The sequence below is a fragment of the Rana temporaria genome, chromosome 6 (genome assembly GCF_905171775.1).
Source record: "Rana temporaria chromosome 6, aRanTem1.1, whole genome shotgun sequence".
Classification (NCBI taxonomy): domain Eukaryota; kingdom Metazoa; phylum Chordata; class Amphibia; order Anura; family Ranidae; genus Rana; species Rana temporaria.
In genome coordinates this window covers 31,287,444-31,304,703 of record NC_053494.1, presented here as the reverse complement: position 1 = coordinate 31,304,703, position 17,260 = coordinate 31,287,444, and the positions used below count along the sequence as shown (strand labels likewise).

The 17,260-nt window shown below is 45.0% G+C and overlaps 1 protein-coding gene across 1 annotated transcript in view; it reads left to right on the top strand.

Annotated features, from left to right (window-relative positions):
• The window catches only part of LOC120943347 (forkhead box protein J1.2-like), a 31,115-nt gene extending 17,927 nt beyond the window's left edge, over positions 1 to 13,188 (top strand). Inside the window, exon 3 of the mRNA XM_040356588.1 lies at positions 11,904 to 13,188. Within this exon, the coding sequence (XP_040212522.1) occupies positions 11,904 to 12,557 (654 nt within the window). The 3' untranslated portion in view covers positions 12,558 to 13,188. The remainder of the gene's footprint in view (positions 1 to 11,903) is intronic.
• The last annotated feature ends 4,072 nt before the right edge of the window (positions 13,189 to 17,260 follow it).

Sequence of the window (17,260 nt, the reverse complement as noted above, 5' to 3'; positions counted from 1 at the left end):
ACTGTCCGTAAAAATACGGACAGTTGGCAACACTGGATGCAAGGTGAACAACCGCAATCCCAAATGCAGCCCTCTTGAGATGGGGTAATCCAAAGTGATACTACAAAAAACAATGGACAAGAAGGCGCACGCACCTAGTGCATTACCGACAGCATTTATTTAGATAATGAAAAAGCTAAAAATGAATACTCACAAAGTAGCAACTGATATAAGCCAATGAACCACAAGATGGCGTGCAGTGCGGACCCAATTAGAGTATGTGCTTCCGCACTGCACGGCATCTTGTGGTTCATTGACTTATATCAGCTTATATGCTCTCTCCCAAGGGGGTTAGCTTGTGAGTGCGCTCACATAGGATGCATTAAGGTGAAAAAACACGAAGCTTTACAACCCCTTTAAGGAGCACCTGCTCCCTTTTGAGCATAAAGCTTTGCGCGTTGCAATTTGCAGCGATTGCAGCGTGATTTAACGCAGCAAAATCGCACGATTGGGGTGTCATTAAGAAGTAATAGCATCACAAACGCGTCCCGCCACTATTTGGAATCGCGGGCAGAATTGCGGGGATTCCGTCTAGGTGTGAATGGAGCCCTAAAGCCAAACTCCAGCCAGCGCTTTTTATATTTTGGATAACATGGGGGGTGGGTTAGGACCTCTATCATGCTTTTATTGTCCACTATGTTTCTGTTGGGGAGATTTTGTTGCCAATTGTAGGATGTGTGCTGAATGAGAGTGGCAGCTGTACGTTATCTTACACGTTAAACAATACAAGGAACAGCGTGCTACGTGCAGAGCACAGCAGGGCCTTCCCTATGATGGGACCGTGATTTTTTTTTTTTTTTGGGGGGGGGGGGGGGGGGCAGCATTTCATGCTTGGTCCCAGGCAGCACAATGTCTTGGGCCCGGCACTGGAGCACAGTAACCCAAATCAGCCAATTAGACTTTGCTTCACTGAAATCTAACCAATACAATATGTATTCTGATTGGTTGCCACAGATATTTAAATGAGAGGTACAAGAGCTTTTTTTTTAATGAGCTCTTTTATCCAAAATGTCACATCAACAACTGTACCTTCCAACAGGACCAGCTCTGTAAGGTACAACATTCTCTTGATTGTCTTTCAAAAAGTCAGTTTAACGGTCAGATGGTTCTTTCAATGAATTCCTGAAAAGAGTTTGTTGACCTGTCAGTTGATTGAAAGGACAAATGTATCTTTGATGCAGGTTGTTCATTTAACACACTCCCCCACCCTACTGAGTACAGCACGGCCCGTCAAACATTTACCTCTGCCCCCATTCTAGTGATCTTTGCTGTGCAGCCCTGCCCAAGGCCATACAACCTTTCAAAACCATCAATGGTGAGTCCTTTTCTTCTGCACATATGTGCCACAGCCTCTTTCATTCCTGTGTGTGGGGGGTGGAGGGGGGTACACCGGGCATTCCGGGCATACCCTGCAGGACTACTAGAAGCTGCAATGAGTACTGATCCCCATGGGGCTTTGGCATGCAGGACGAACGGACCCAGTGTGGACACTTTCAGAAGAAAGACTTTGCAACACTGTAAAGTGAAGGGCTCCACAGTAAAGTTGGCAGGAACAGGGACAGGGTAGGCTGCACTCAGGAGGGTGTTGGGGCACAGTTGTCCTTTTATCCGGAAAGGTGGAGAAATTCCCAGGCGTGGAGTATTCTGAATCCTATGGAGCAGGGCCATCTAATAGCACCATGAGCCCCTGGGAAAAGTAATGCACTTGGGCCCCTACCAGCCTGCCCCAATTTATGCACCAACTATGCAAAAAAAGGAATAAATAGTTGATAGAATTAAACATAATTCTAATCAACACGAAGGGCACAGTACAGGGGGAGGCAGAAAGGCAACGTATGGGAGGGGGGGGAGTAATCAAGAGGGCAGGTTATGGGACGCTGCCCAGGACGCCCGAGGGCCCCATGCCACTAGGGGGCCCCATCAGGATTTCCAGCATCAGTAAAACCAGGGACAGTATGTAAAAAATCTTTTTTTTTTTTTTAAATCTTAAGATTATAGCTGCCCTGCCTCTCCAGTACCTTTTCAGTGTGTGTATGTGTACTGTGTGTGTATACTGTGTGTGTATACTGTGTGTGTATACTGTATGTGTGTGTGTATACTGTATGTGTGTATACTGTGTGTGTATACTGTGTGTGTATACTGTGTGTGTGTGTGTGTATACTGTGTGTGTATACTGTGTGTGTGTGTTTGTGTATACTGTGTGGCCCCATAATCTATTGCCTGGGGGCCCCATAATCTCCTATTGCCCGGGGGCCCCATGAGTTGTCAGTCCACCCCTGCATGGGCCCCCCATGCATTGAAGCCCTGTACACACGATCAGTCCATCCGATGAGAACGGTCCGAAAGACCGTTCTCATCGGATAACCGATGAAGCTGACTGATGGTCTGATGTGGTCTGATGTGCCTACACACCATCAGTTAAAAAAACGATCGAGTCCAACGTGGTGACGTAAAACACAACGACGTGCTGAGAAAAATGAAGTTCAATGCTTCCAAGCATGCGTCGACTTGATTCTGAGCATGGACGGGTTTGGAACAGATGCTTTTGCGTACTAGGCGTCCATCGGTTGAATTTTAAAAGCAAGTTCTAAATTTTTGGACCGAAGGATAACTGACCGATGGGGCCCACACACGGTCGGTTTGGACCGATGAAACGGTCCTTCAGTCCGTTTTCATCGGTTTAGACTGATCGTGTGTACGCGGCCTTAGACAACCCTGCTATTGAGTGGGTCATATTGAAGGACCTAAGCCTCCACAGACAGAATTTCAACGTGGCTACATCTTATGATCAAAATTTGCTGAAGGATAAAACATTTTTATTTTTTATAACTAATCATTTTTTTTCTTTCTTGTCTTTAGAAGACAATGTTTCGATGCTATAGCAGTCTTCTCTTGGAATATTTCAGCAAACTGTAGTTGCCTATCACATTCAATCACAGGCAACTGTTCCAATTTTCCTCCTTTTTTTTAGAAATGCGTCTTTTTGTTGCAGGGCCATCTGTGTAGCAGCTATTTTGTACTTCTATATAGAAGAGCTGGCCAGTGTAGATGGAAATGCCCCCAGGCTGCAGTCCTTTCTTTCATGTGGGTTGCACCTGTGCCTTCCTATCTGAATTGGGGACTTTACAGGACCTGGTTTATCCCTGGTCAGGGAGATAAGGGGAATCTTTGTAAAAGAGGAGCAGTGACAAGCTCCAGTGGGAATCCTCTAGTGTCTGTGACACACTGCATTATTCATGGCTATGCTCGGTGTATGGCGAGGACTGTGCCAGGTGTCTGTCTATAGTCATTTGTGTGCTTCCTGCCTGCTCCCAGAAACAGCTGCATAATGGGCCACTTTGTCCTGGCCAGTAAGTGACACCTGAGCTATTAAGGAGGGGGCAGGGACCACAGAGGATAGGTCACCCCTTTATGTTCCACAATCATGATAGGCCTGATAACTAGATCAGGCTAGCCACCGATGAAGGATATCCTCACCTGTCAGAGAATGAAGAACACCAGGGAAATGAGAAAGTAGAATGTTGTAATAAAACAAGGAGTGTAAAAAAATAAACACATCATCACTATTTAGGTACTTGTACAGCGCAGTCAATTTACGCAGCACTTTACATATACATTCACAATAGAATGCATTAAGGTGAAAAAACTTTTACCTTTACAACCCCTTTAAAAAATTAAAGAAATTGTGTGGAAATTGTCCACCCGAAAGCAAACAAAATGCAATAGGCACAGCTACTGTAGAGGATTCATCCATCCATTCTGTGCAGAGTGTGGCCAACTTAACCACTTAAGGACCGCCTCATGTACATATACGTCAGCAGAATGGCACAGGCAGGCACATGTACGTATATATACGTCCTCTGCTTGATGTGGGTCGGGGGTCCAATCGGGACCCCCCCCCCCCGTACATGCGGCGGTCCCCGTGGCTTCAGGAGCGATCCGGGACGACGGCGCGGCTATTCGTTTATAGCCGCTCCGTCGCGATCGCTCCCCGGAGCTGAAGAACGGGGAGAGCCGTGTGTAAACACGGCTTCCCCGTGCTTCACTGTGTCGGCGCATTGATCGCGTCATTACCTTTATATGGAAGACAAGATCGATGACGTCATTCCTACAGCCACACCCCCCTACACTAGTAAACACACACAAAGTAAACCCTAACTCCTACAGCGCCCCCTGTGGTTAACTCCCAAACTGCAAACTGTCATTTTCACAATAAAGAATGCAATTTAAATGCATTTTTTGCTGTGAAAATGACAATTGTCCCAAAAATGTGTCAAAATTGTCCGAAGTGTCCGCCATAATGTCGCAGTCACGAAAAAAATCGCTGATCGCCGCCATTAGAAGTAAAAAAAAAAAAAAAAAAAACGATCCCCTATTTTGTAAACACTATAAATTTTGCGCAAACCAACCGATAAACGATTATTGCAATTTTTTTTACCAAAAATAGGTAGAAGAATACGTATCGGCCTAAACTGAGGAAAAAAAATGTTATATATGTTTTTGGGGGATATTTATTATAGCAAAAAGTAAAAAATATAGCATTTTTTTCAAAATTGTCGCTCTATTTTTGTTTATAGCGCAAAAAATAAAAACCGCAGAGGTGATCAAATACCACCAAAAGAAAGCTCAATTTGTGGAGAAAAAAAGACGCCAATTTTGTTTGGGAGCCACGTCGCACGACCGCGCAATTGTCTGTTAAAGCGACGCAGTCCCGAACTGTAAAAACCCCTTGGGTCTTTAGGCAGCATTTTGGTCCGGGGCTTAAGTGGTTAAGCCACAAAATAGCATGTTGTAGAGCAGTGGTCTCCAAACTGCGGGCCGAATGTTGCTCTTTGCTTGCCTTTATTTGGCCCTTGAAGCGTTATTTCAGCCATTGACACCAACAATGGGGCATAATTCCTTCCACTGACAGCAACGATGGGACACTCTTCCTCCCACTGAAACCAACGATGGGGCACTAATCTAATCTTCTTACTGAGACCAACTATTTCTCCCTCTAATACCAACGATGGGGCATTGTTTTCTCCCACTGGGCACAGTCCAGCCCCCCTGAAGCCTGAAGGACAGTAAAGTGGCCCTTTGTTTAGAAAGTTTGGAGACCCCTTTTGTAGAGTTTGAAAACACACAATTGGAACATTGTTACATTGTGTGAGTGTAATCACTACTACATGCTACTTGTGTAGGTAATTCCAGAGGCAGACATTTGTTCCATCTGCCTTTCTCAACCTTTTTAACATAAAGGAACCCTTAAAAATAACTTTCCATCTCAAGGAACCCTGCTCCAAATGACCATGGATCTGCGGCTGCAGCTGAAGCATCGTACACACGCTCGGTTTTCCATGCGTGTGTACGATGCTTTCAGGTTTTTCGTCAAGAAAACTGCCCAGAATCTCGACGAGAAACAAATAGAACCTGCTCTCTATTTTCTCGGCAGTGTTTTCCTGACGAGAAACCCAAGCGTCTGTATACTTGCCTTTCGCCGTGGAAACCCGCGCATGCTCGAAATGTCTTTGACGCATGCGCGGTAGCTACCTAGGCATAGGTAGGGTGTAGCAAGACGACGGCATCGAATCTGACAAGTGCATGCTCGTCGTAGTCGATGACATCACCGTGTTCGTGCCATTCAAAAGAATGACGTTTTTTTCGAATGGAGTGTCTGTACACTGCCAAGAATCTCGTCAGGAAAAACAACGTTTTTTTTCCTGACGAGATTCTGGGCCGTGTGTACAGGGCTTCAGGGTACCACCACCAAATATTAACTTAATAACCAAATCTTCAACCCAGCCACTCAAGCTAAAACAGCATTTGAACTTATAGTGGAGGTTCACCCGGAAATAGCATTTTTTACCCTTAGATTCCTGCTCATTTTGTCTAGGGCAGGGGTCTGCAACCTTTAAGACATAAAGAGCCACTTGGACCCGTTTCCGAAGGAAAAAAAAACTGGGAGCCGCAAAACCATTGCAACATTTAAAACAAATATAGCACTGCATATATTGTTTCTTACCTTAATGCCATATACAGGATCGTGCAGTCAGATTCCACCTCCACATCCCCAGCAAATGCAATACTGTACAATATATCAGATAAGATTCCACCTCCACATGCCCAGGCTGGCCCCAGCCCCCAGCCCTAGACTAGGCCGCTCTCCCCCCCCCCCCCCCAGTCCCAGACACTTCCAATCCACACATGATGCCTGTGGCCACATGACCCCCCCCTGCCCCCCCGCACGCCGCGCGGTAAATGTAATTGCGGTAACGCCGCACAAGTAATGGGAACGGCGTTACCGCGAGGGTAAGAGTAATCAGGTGGATTACTTGTTACCTTCAAAAGGTGCCCCGGAGCCGCGGCAAAGGTTCAAAAGAGCCGCATGCGGCTCCGGAGCCGCGGGTTGCAGACACCTGGTCTAGGGGAATCGGGTTGTTGTTTTAAAATCGAAGCCGTACTTACCGTTGTAGAGAGCGATCTTCTCCGCCGCTTCTGGGTATGGGCTGCGGGACTGGGCGTTCCTATTTTGATTGACAGTCTTCCGACAGGCTTCCGACGGTCGCATCCATCGCGTCACGATTTTCCGAAAGTAGCCGAACGTCGGTGCGCAGGCGCAGTATAGAGCCGCGCCGACGTTCGGCTTCTTTCGGCTACTCGTGACGCGATGGATGCGACCGTCGGAAGCCTGTCGGAAGAATGTCAATCAAAATAGGAACGCCCACTCCCGAAGACCCATCCCTGGAAGCGGCGGAGAAGATCGCTCTCTACAACGGTAAGTACAGCTTCGATTTTAAAACAACTAGCCGATTCCCCTAGACAAAATGAGCATCAATCTAAGGGTAACATTTTTTTATGGGTGAACTCCCGCTTTAACTTTACCTTAACTCTCCCCTCTGGCTAACCAGAGTGAGCCACCACATGAATCAGGCGCGACGAGGGGGGGGGGGTAGGGTGGGGAGCTTCACCTGCTGGTTCTCTCCTGTCACACTGGCGCTGACCCCTGTGACTACTGGCCCTTAACCACTTAAGCCCCGGACCAATATGCTGGCTAAAGACCCAAGGTGTTTTTACAGTTCGGGACTGCGTCGCTTTAACAGACAATTGCGCGGTCGTGCGACGTGGCTCCCAAACAAAATTGGCGTCCTTTTTTCCCCACAAATAGAGCTTTCTTTTGGTGGTATTTGATCTCCTCGGCGCTTTTTATTTTTTGCGCTATAAACAAAAATAGAGCGACAATTTTGAAAAAAATGCAAAATTTTTTACTTTTTGCTATAATAAATATCCCCCAAAAACATATATAATTTTTTTTCCCCTCAGTTTAGGCCGATACGTATTCTTCTACCTATTTTTGGTAAAAAAAAATCGCAATAATCGTTTATCGGTTGGTTTGCGCAAAATTTATAGCGTTTACAAAATAGGGGATAGTTTTATTGCATTTTTATTTTTTTTTATTTTTTTTACTACTAATGGCGGCGATCAGCGATTTTTTTCGTGACTGCGACATTATGGCGGACACTTCGGACAATTTTGACACATTTTTGGGACCATTGTCATTTTCACAGCAAAAAATGCATTTAAATTGCATTCTTTATTGTGAAAATGACAGTTGCAGTTTGGGAGTTAACCACAGGGGGCGCTGTAGGAGTTAGGCTTCACTTTGTGAGTGTTTACAACTGTAGGGGGGTGTGGCTGTAGGTGTGACGTCATCGATCGTGTCTCCCCTATAAAGGGGATGACGCGATCAATACGCCGCCACAGTGAAGCACGGGGAAGCTGTGTTTACACACGGCTCTCCCCGTTCTTCAGCTCCGGGGACCGATCGCCGCACTCGAGCGGCGATCGGGTCCGCGGGACCCGCGGTCCCGGAGCTTCGGACCGGGTCGCGGGAGCGCACCACGGGCGCGCGCCCACGACCCACGGCTGGGTACAAGTACAGGACGTATATATACGTGCTTGTGCCCAGCGTGCTATTCTGCCGACGTATATGTGCAGGAGGCGGTCCTTAAGTGGTTAAATAGGCTAACACCACCACCACCTTCCAGAATGATCTCTGACCTGTCAGCTGACCTCCGTGACCAATCCTAGCTGACCTCTAAACCTTCCAGAACCCTCAAGCCCACCTGACCTGGCTGACCAATCCTAACCTGCACTGTTTAACTTCTAGCAGCTTCACCTACCTTTTACCTTACATAACCCGCTGACCTGCTATTAACCTTATCTGACACTCTGCCTCACACCTAATTACACTGACACCTGTTCCTTTAAATCGTAGTCTCTTGCTGCTGCCGTGATCCCATGAGGAAAGGGAGGCCTAAACGGCCGTCCCTTTTACTTCCCCATTCTGAGGCCTAATTGTTAGTTGTACTAGTAAGCTTCATAAGAGAGATTTCCCTGTATGCTGGAAAAATCTTCTGAGAACAACAATTCTTCTAATTTATTCCATAGAAAAGGGAACAGCCACCACATTGTGGGGTTGATTTACTAAAGGCATATAGACTATGCACTTCGCAAAGGTGCAGTTGCTCCAGAGCTTAGTAAATGAGGTAAGGCTTAATTTTACAAAGAATACTCAACCACGTGCAGGAAAAAAGAAAACAGCATTTAAACATGATTGGATGATGAGAGTCAGCAGAGCTTCTGCTCATTTGCTAAGCTCTGGAGCAACTGCACTTTGCCTTTAGTAAATCAATCCCTATGTATCTGCCATATATGAACCCCTTTTTTTTTGTTATTCTGAGAAACAGCCCTCCTCATCCGTGCATGTCAGGGACGAATATGTCAGATATTTAGTATTGTCATAGGCGCGCGCACAGGGTGTGCCGAGTGTGCCTGGGCACACCCTTATCACCCCATGCACATTAGCATTATCACTCTGTGTGCCGTCGGAAAGATGAGATCAATGTGTATGTATATGTGTGTGTATATATATATATATATATATATGGACACACACACAAGTGTGTGTGTTTGAGCTTCAGGGGGCACACCCTAATGCAATAGGTTGCGCACACTTATGAGTATTGTTAGGCATTGTTTATAGACAGTAACTGTCAAATTTCTTCTAAGTTACTGATACAACCAATCACATTCCACCTGACAGTCTTTAACTGTAGTTTAGACAAATTTACATGTGATTGGTTGGTATGGTCAACACAGACACTTATTTTGGTTCTAATACAATAGGTGCTATCTGTTAGACCCCATTCACACCTGAGCGACAAAACGCCCGACGCCGGACGCTTCTGTCGCTCGAGGGGAGAATTCCCATGCTGTCTATGGAGATGGTTCACATCTCATAGACGCCGAACGCCTGTCGCCTGAAAAAAAGTCCCGGACCCTTTTTTTCAGGCGACATAGGCGTTTTCCCATTGACAGCAATGGGAAGACTTTGAGAAAAAAAAAAAAAAAGTGAAAGTTTTGTACTCGCGGCAAAATACGCCGCTACACGCGAACGCGGCTGTCGCTCAGATGTGAATGCAGCCTTAAGGGTTAACAAAACAGACAAGGGGGTACACTGTGCGCCCGGAGGAAAAGAAATGTAATCTCCACATACAGAAAGGCTTCTTCACAGTAAGAGCTGTGAAAATGAGGAATAGACTCCCTCACAACATAGTTTTGGCCAGCTCAGTAGATGGTTTTTAAAAAGAGACATTTGCATTCTTAAATGCACAAATTATAACAATATTAACATTTATAGGTAATAACAGAGATCATGGGTGTGCGCAGCCTATTGCATTAGGGTGTGCACCCCAAAGCTCAAACACGTGTGTGTGTGTGTGTGTGTATACAGTATATATACACATATTTATAAATAAATGTAAACAAACATTTTAAAATGTATTGATTCTGAGCATGCGCGGATTTTTGACCGATGGACTTTCACACAGACGATCGTTTTTTTCTATCGTTTTTTTTTATCCATAGGAAGATTTTAAAACATGTTTTCACCGATGGAAAACAAAACGATGGGGCCCCACACACGATCGGATTGTCCGTTGAAAACGGTCCATCGGTCTGTTTTCATCGGACAAACCGATCGTGTGTACAGCGCTTTAGGGTCAGTTATGTTAGGGTCAGCTGTGTATAGGATTCTGCATATTGAGGCTTTCTGTGTATTTTTTTTATCCTATTGGTTGAACTGGATGGAATTGTGTGTTCTTTTATGTAACTGTGTTGTATATGAATCGTAATATTTGTTGAGTGATTATCAAAGTATCCTTGAAAGATGATTCCAGGATGGGAGTAATGAGCAGGCATCATAGTAAAATCATTTTAGGGCCTGTGTTCTACGTCCACTACCAAACTATCTACCATTCCACAATAGTGACCCAATTTAGTGCCATCCTATCTGCTGTCATAACAGTCTATGAGAAGTCCCAAACTAGATTTTCTGTCTGTCACATTCAGTCTGGGTTCACACTAGTGCGGTGCGGGACACTGCATGTGAATCGCAGCGCATTCCTGTGCAAATCACATGCGATGTCTGTGCAGTGCGATTTTGTATGGCTCAAATCGCACCGCCTCCGCACCAAAATGGTGCAGGATCCTTTTTTTTTTGCTGTGCCTGAATCAGATCGCATGGGTGTTCACACACTGCGTTTTGGAAACTGTTTTGGGGGTGTCCTTATTTTAACATTGACACCCACATTAGATTGCATGAATGCCGTGCAAATTTAATGCAGTGTGGGAAACGCTACATTTCACCCATCACATCAGTGTGGACTAAGAGCCCTTTCACACTGAGGCGATGCACTGGCAGGAGAGAAAGAAATCTCCTGCCAGCAGCATCTTTGGAGCGGTGAGAGGAGCGGTATGTATACCGCTCCTTCACCGTTCCTTCCCATTTAAAACAATGGGAAACCGCGGCAATCCTGCCCGCAATGCGCTTCTGCAGAGGCACATTGCGGGCGGTATTAACCCTTTATCGGCCGCTAGCGGGGGTTAATACCACACCGCTAGCAGCCGAATCCCGCGGCAAATCGTGCTGGATAGCGCCGCTATTTTGGAGGTAAGTACAACATGTTTGTTATTTTTTATTTAAAAAAAAAATTGCCTTTAGTGTTCCTTCAATTTGCAGAGATTTCTTCTCACTTCCTGTTTGACTATGGGATAATAAGTAAAGGCAAATATCCCAATGGGACACAGATGGCAAAAATAAACCTTACAGGGGATATAAGCCAGCAAAAGTTTGAGAGCAAAAAATCCCATCAGAAAATCCAATCGCCTGTATGGAATTCCGACGGGAAAAAAAAACATGCATGCTTGGAAACAATTCGACGCATGCTCAGAAAAGCATTAAACTTGTTTTTCTCGCCTTGTCGTAGCGTTGTACGTCACCGCGTTCTTAAAGCTCGAAAGTTCAGGGAACTTTTGTGTGACCGTGTGTATGCAAGCCAAGCTTGGGCGGAATTCCGTCGGAAAAACCATCCAACTTTTTTCCGACGGAAATTCTGCTCGTGTGTACAGGGCATTACTAAAAAAAATAATAATACGTTTTGCCTATAGTTCTACTTTAATCAATACCTGACAGGGGTTCTGAGCCTTACCCACTTTATCCTAAAGCGATAAAAATGTTTTGACTGTGGTTATACCCTTAGAGCCGGTTCACACTTAGCCGCCTGACAAGTCGCGCTCAGTTCTGTACTATGGAACCGTTCAAATACGACTTAGAAAAAGGTTCCTGTACTACTTTGGGGACGACTTCAGGGCGACTTGCATTGACTTCAATACAGAAGTCATTTTGCAAGTCGAGGGCAGATCTCCTTGCCGAGTCGCTCGGCAAGTCGTGCGGCTCCTGTGTGAACCGGCTCTAATACTTATTACAATTGTTTTTTGTTTCATACTTATTACAATTCTTACTCTTCTGATTTGTGTTTTAGAACTCCATCCGTCACAACTTGTCCCTGAATAAATGCTTCATGAAGGTCCCTCGTGGAAAAGATGAACCTGGAAAGGGTGGATTTTGGCAGATGGACCCCCGTTATGCAGATATGTTTGTAAATGGAGTCCTGAAGAGGAGAAGAATGCCAGCTTCTCACCTTGAACCTCCGAGGTGCAACAAGGTGACGCTCCACCATCCCTACCAAACATCTTCTCGAGCGAATAACCACCAAACCCAGCGTTCCTCCTGCGGATACAAGCAGCCTCGGAGACAAGAAAAAGCCAATCCTGTTCTTCCAGCTCTGAGAGTCCCTGAAAGACACGGAGACCACCTCTTTCCTCCTGAAGATCATCTGAATGGCAGCAACTTTGATGATCTCGATCTGCAGACCGCCTTAATATCCTTGTGGTGGGAGGGAGATATGGGCTCTTCTGGTCCCAATGCCTCAGTGGTGACCAACCCTGGACTAGAATTGGCCCAGCAAGACCCTGCCATAGTGGATAACCAATGGTTTATGCTTCCTGAACAGCACCCAACTTGGCAAGAGTTGAAGGAAGAACCTGTGGCAGAGCAGTGGTACAGTGAAAATGGCTATGCTGAAGATGTTTTGTACGAATGTCCACCTTGGGAACGGGCAGAGACATTGTTATGACCTTTTACAATGACTAAGGTTCTTCAGTTATTACCAGAAATATAGCTGAACAGCCCTTTAAAATGACTAAAATAAAGATGGAAGTGGACCTGAGGTATTATTCAGAGACTTTGCCATGCTGATCTACAGTTAGTCAAGGTTTTTTTTTTTTGTGGGATTTTGCATTGTAGATAGGTCCCAGTCTTAAGAATGACTTAAAGAGACTTGTAATGATAGAAAAAGAGGGCAAGAAGGACTGAGACCTCTATTTCGCCTATTCCTGGTGCAGCGTGCCTGATGCCACACTAAGGCCACCAAGCTTCTATAGATGTTGAGGCATCTCACCTAGAAGACATATGATTTTTAACTCATGGACCAGCTTGACATGCTGAAGTTACAAGCAGCTATGGACAGTGGATAGTCACAGCCATTTAACACATCCGCTATGTCGCGGAAATATATTTTTTCTATAAAATAACAGACTTATGACAAAAAATGTGGGTGATGAGAGTTTTCGGTAAACTGAAGTATCTATGCAGTTAACATTATATGAAGAATATATGGATTTTATGTGTTTTGAAAGATAGTTGGCTCCAAATGTGAAGCCGTTAAGGCCTAATTAGCCTGTTGAAAATAAAGAAAGAATATTTAATCTGTCTTGCCTTTTTTAATGCGCATTGGCGTGAGTGTGGGCAATTTCATCTTGCCCTGGATCCTGACTGCTTGCTATGGGCAACACCAAAAAAAAAAAAGTTTGGCCCTTAGCAACCCCATTGTGTATTGCTCAATTATAGTGAAAGGATTTTTTTTTTTAACCAGCAGATATTGTTATATAATTGTAACCTTTCACACCTGTGCATGCTTCCTTTGATGGAACTGTCATTTTGCAGCAGCTGAAAAATGTAGAGAAGCAGGAAATGGATTGGGATGCAGCCGACTCAAACAATAGGCAACAATGCCCCGTCAGTAAAACAAGTTATACAATTTAGGTGCTGCACAATGTGTAGTCATTGGGCTAGATTCAGCAAAGAATTACGCCGGCGTATCCATAGATACACCGCGTAAATTCAAAGCTGCGCCTACGTATCTACTTTCTGTATTCAGAAAGCTAGATACGCCGACATTAGCCTAAGATCCGACTGGCGTAATTCTATTACGCCGTCGTATCTTAGGGTGCATTCTCACGCTGGCCGCTAGGTGGCGCTTCCGTTGTTTTCGGCGTAGAGTATGCAAATTACCTAGTTACGCCGATTCACAAACGTACGTGCGCCCGGCGGTAGTTTTTTACGTTGTTTGCGTAAGGCTTTTTCGGCGTAACGTTGCTCCTGCTATTAGGTGGCGCAGCCAATGTTAAGTATGGACATCGTTCCCGCTTCGAAATTAGAATTTTTTTACGTCGTTTGCGTAAGTCGTTCGCGAATAGGGCTGGACGTAATTTACGTTCACGTCGAAAGCAATGACAAATTGCGTCGGAATTTCGAGCATGCGCACTGGGATTCTTTCACGAACGGCGCATGCGCCGTTCATAAAAAACGCGGGGTCACCATAATTTGAATAAAACATGCCCCCCCTTACACATTTGAATTACGCGCGCTTACGCCGGCCCCATTTACGCTACGCCACCACAACTTACGGAGCAAGTGCTTTGTGAATACTGCACTTGCTCCTGTAAGGCGGCGTAGCGTAAATACGATACGCTGCGCCGCCGTTAGATTGCGCACCCCTACCTGAATCTACCCCACTAAGTACAAAGAGCATTAACTAATCAGAATTCACATCTTTACTGGTCAGATTGTAGCAAACTAAAATCTGATTGAGTCCTAATGTTATCTAAATGTAAGACTTGCACGTACCTGATCGACGAGCCCAACAGAGCAGAGGAAGGGCTCCCTTACAGATCTGACTCGCGACCCCTGGTAGTGTAGACAGGAGGCACGGGAGTGCAGAGTGGTATGAGAGCCTGGTGGGTAGTTGAAGCAGAAGCGGCTCAGGAACCGGATGCAGGAAGGATGGGATCTGCTCGGACAGCAGACAGGCAAGTAGGCTCACAGGAGGATGGAGCTGAGCAGGAGCAGAGCAGATTGGTCAGTTCACAGGCAAGGTTGGCAATGTTTGGGCAGCGCAGTACAGAGAAGCAGACAGGTTCAAAGGTCAAGGCAAGCCGTGGTCAGGTGCAGGCGGAAGACTGGGTAAATCCGAGGTGACAAGCCGGGTGGTCAGGAAATCAGGGTTCAGACAGACAACGGGAGCAGAGGCACCAGGGAGCTGCAGATCAGACAGCACTGGGCAGGAGTATTCAAGCCATTTAAATGGACTGATTGGCGCCACGCGCGTGCACGCACAGGCACGTTACCTCGCACAGGTGCAAGTGCCCGTAGACTGGCACGCATGAGTGTGAGCAAAGGCGACCAACAGCACGTCCAGTACGGTAATTTCCCTGACACTAAAGCCAAACACAAAAATCATACCTACCAACATTTTTAAATGGGAATGAGGGAGTCCTACTAGCAAACGTATGTAGGCATAGGACATACCCTCTGTCACACCCCCTTAAAGAAGAATTAACCAAAAAAAAGGTTAATTAAATCCACAAGGGCTTTCTTTTACCACCACTATTCCTTTATATTGGCTTTTAAGTTTAGAAATGCAGCCATTTAGAATTTGGATGAAAGGTTTAGCACTGGGAACCACTTTTTGAAGGATAAAAAGTGCATTTTATATAGAACTATATAGATCAGACCAAAATGAGGGACAAATGAGGGTGAAAGAGGGACAACGGGACATTGCTCCAAATCAGGAACAGTCCCTCTAAATCAGGGACAGTTGGGTGCTATGCAAAAATGTAATATACTACAATTTATCAGTCCTTAGGCTAGATGTAAACTAGGCCTTAGATATGGTGTTAACGCTCACTCACTGCACTGTAACTATGGAGGAGAAGCGTTGTCACCCTAACTTGACTACTAAACACCTACCCCCTTCTCAATTCCATAGAGGGTTGTTGCTTTGTAGTTCACAGCAGATAGTTTAGAAAGCTGATAACATTGTTTGAGATTTTAGTTCAATCCAAAGCCAGTTACAGGGATACAAGATTTCTGTCAGGATTAACAGGTATTTTACTTTATTTGCACTAAAAAGAGAAAACAAATGCAGGCTGACACACCGCTACACTGATCTCGGTAAAGAGCCTTCGACAGAGGCTCTTTACCACGTGATCAGCCATGTCCAATCACGGCTGATCACGATGTAAACAGGAAGAGCCGTTGATCGACAGACGCGAGTAGAGGAGAGCCGATCGGCGGCTCTCCTGACAGGGGAGGTCTGCGCTGAATGTTTATCAGTGCAGCCCCCCCCCCCCCCTGCGAATGCCCGCCCAGGACCCCCAGGGAAGGAGGTTACATGTGGATGGCCAGGTATGTACCCCATGGCCATCCACATATTAAAAAATATGCACAATAGATGCCAATCAGTGCCCACCAATGGGCACTGACTGGCAACATGGTCAAGATAAAACAAGTGATGCCCAGCAATGCCACCCATCAGTATCATCAGTACCACCCATCAGTGTCCATCAGTGCCACCTCTCAGTGCCCATCTGGGGGTTCTGAGAGGGCCAGCGCATTTTGGAGCAGCAGCGTTACAGCTGTAAAAATTCCTGACGCGGCTAAATGCGTGTTAACTCTGGATACAGCGTTAAGCCACGTCAAGCGTTATTTAAGTTGTAGTAATTGGATTTGGAAGTGGAAGATAGAAGAGGGCAGAGAAATGCTGCTAAGCACTAACGCCACTAAACGCGCATTAATGCCAATGCAAAACACTTTTAAAAGTGAGTTTTTACAGCCGCTTTTTCCTGGCGTCGGTACTGACTTTGCAGCTTGTTTTTATTAAAGTGGTTGTAAACCCAGATAAAAAAAACAAAAACCCTGCAAGACAATAACATAATGAGCTAGTATGCATTGCATTTTTTTTTTTTAATATTTTTTTAAAAAATCTTTTTTTTAAAAAAATCTTTTTTTTAAAAAAATCTTTTTTTAAAAAAATCTTATTCTTAAACTCTTTAATAAAAAAAATTCTCATCATTTATATTGCTGTCACAAGAAATGTAAACATTCCTTGTGACAGTAATAGGCAGCGACAAGTACTCTTTATGAAGGGAACTGGGATCTCCTTTGCACTTAAAAGTATTCAAAATGCAAAAATCTGCATTTTGGAATACTAGGGATTTTTTTAAATCGGCGTCATCGACACCGTGTTCGATAGAACACCTTTGGGATAAATTAGAGCAGAGACTGCGAGCCAGGCCTTCTCATCCAACATCAGTGCCCGACCTCACAAATGCGCTTCTGGAAGAATGGTCAAACATTCCCATAGACACACTGCTAAACCTTGTGGACAGCCAGTTCACGTGTGTGTGTAAAGGCAGGTGTCCCAATACTTTTGACAATATAGTGTATATCTATATAGATAGATCTAGATACAGGATACGCTAAACTTCAGCTTTAAAGCTCAACTCCAGGGAAAACTTTTTTGGAGGATTTAGTGGAATAAGATTAGAACCTCTGGGGGTTTTAAATACTGTAACTCCATAGAGAAGATTTGTTTTCCCATCCTGTCTGACATCTATCCCCTCCTTTAAAGGGGACAAAAAAGTAAAACACTAATGTAAATCGTAATTTCAGAATGAAAAGTAAAAACTGTTTTAAAAAAAAAAAATATATATATAT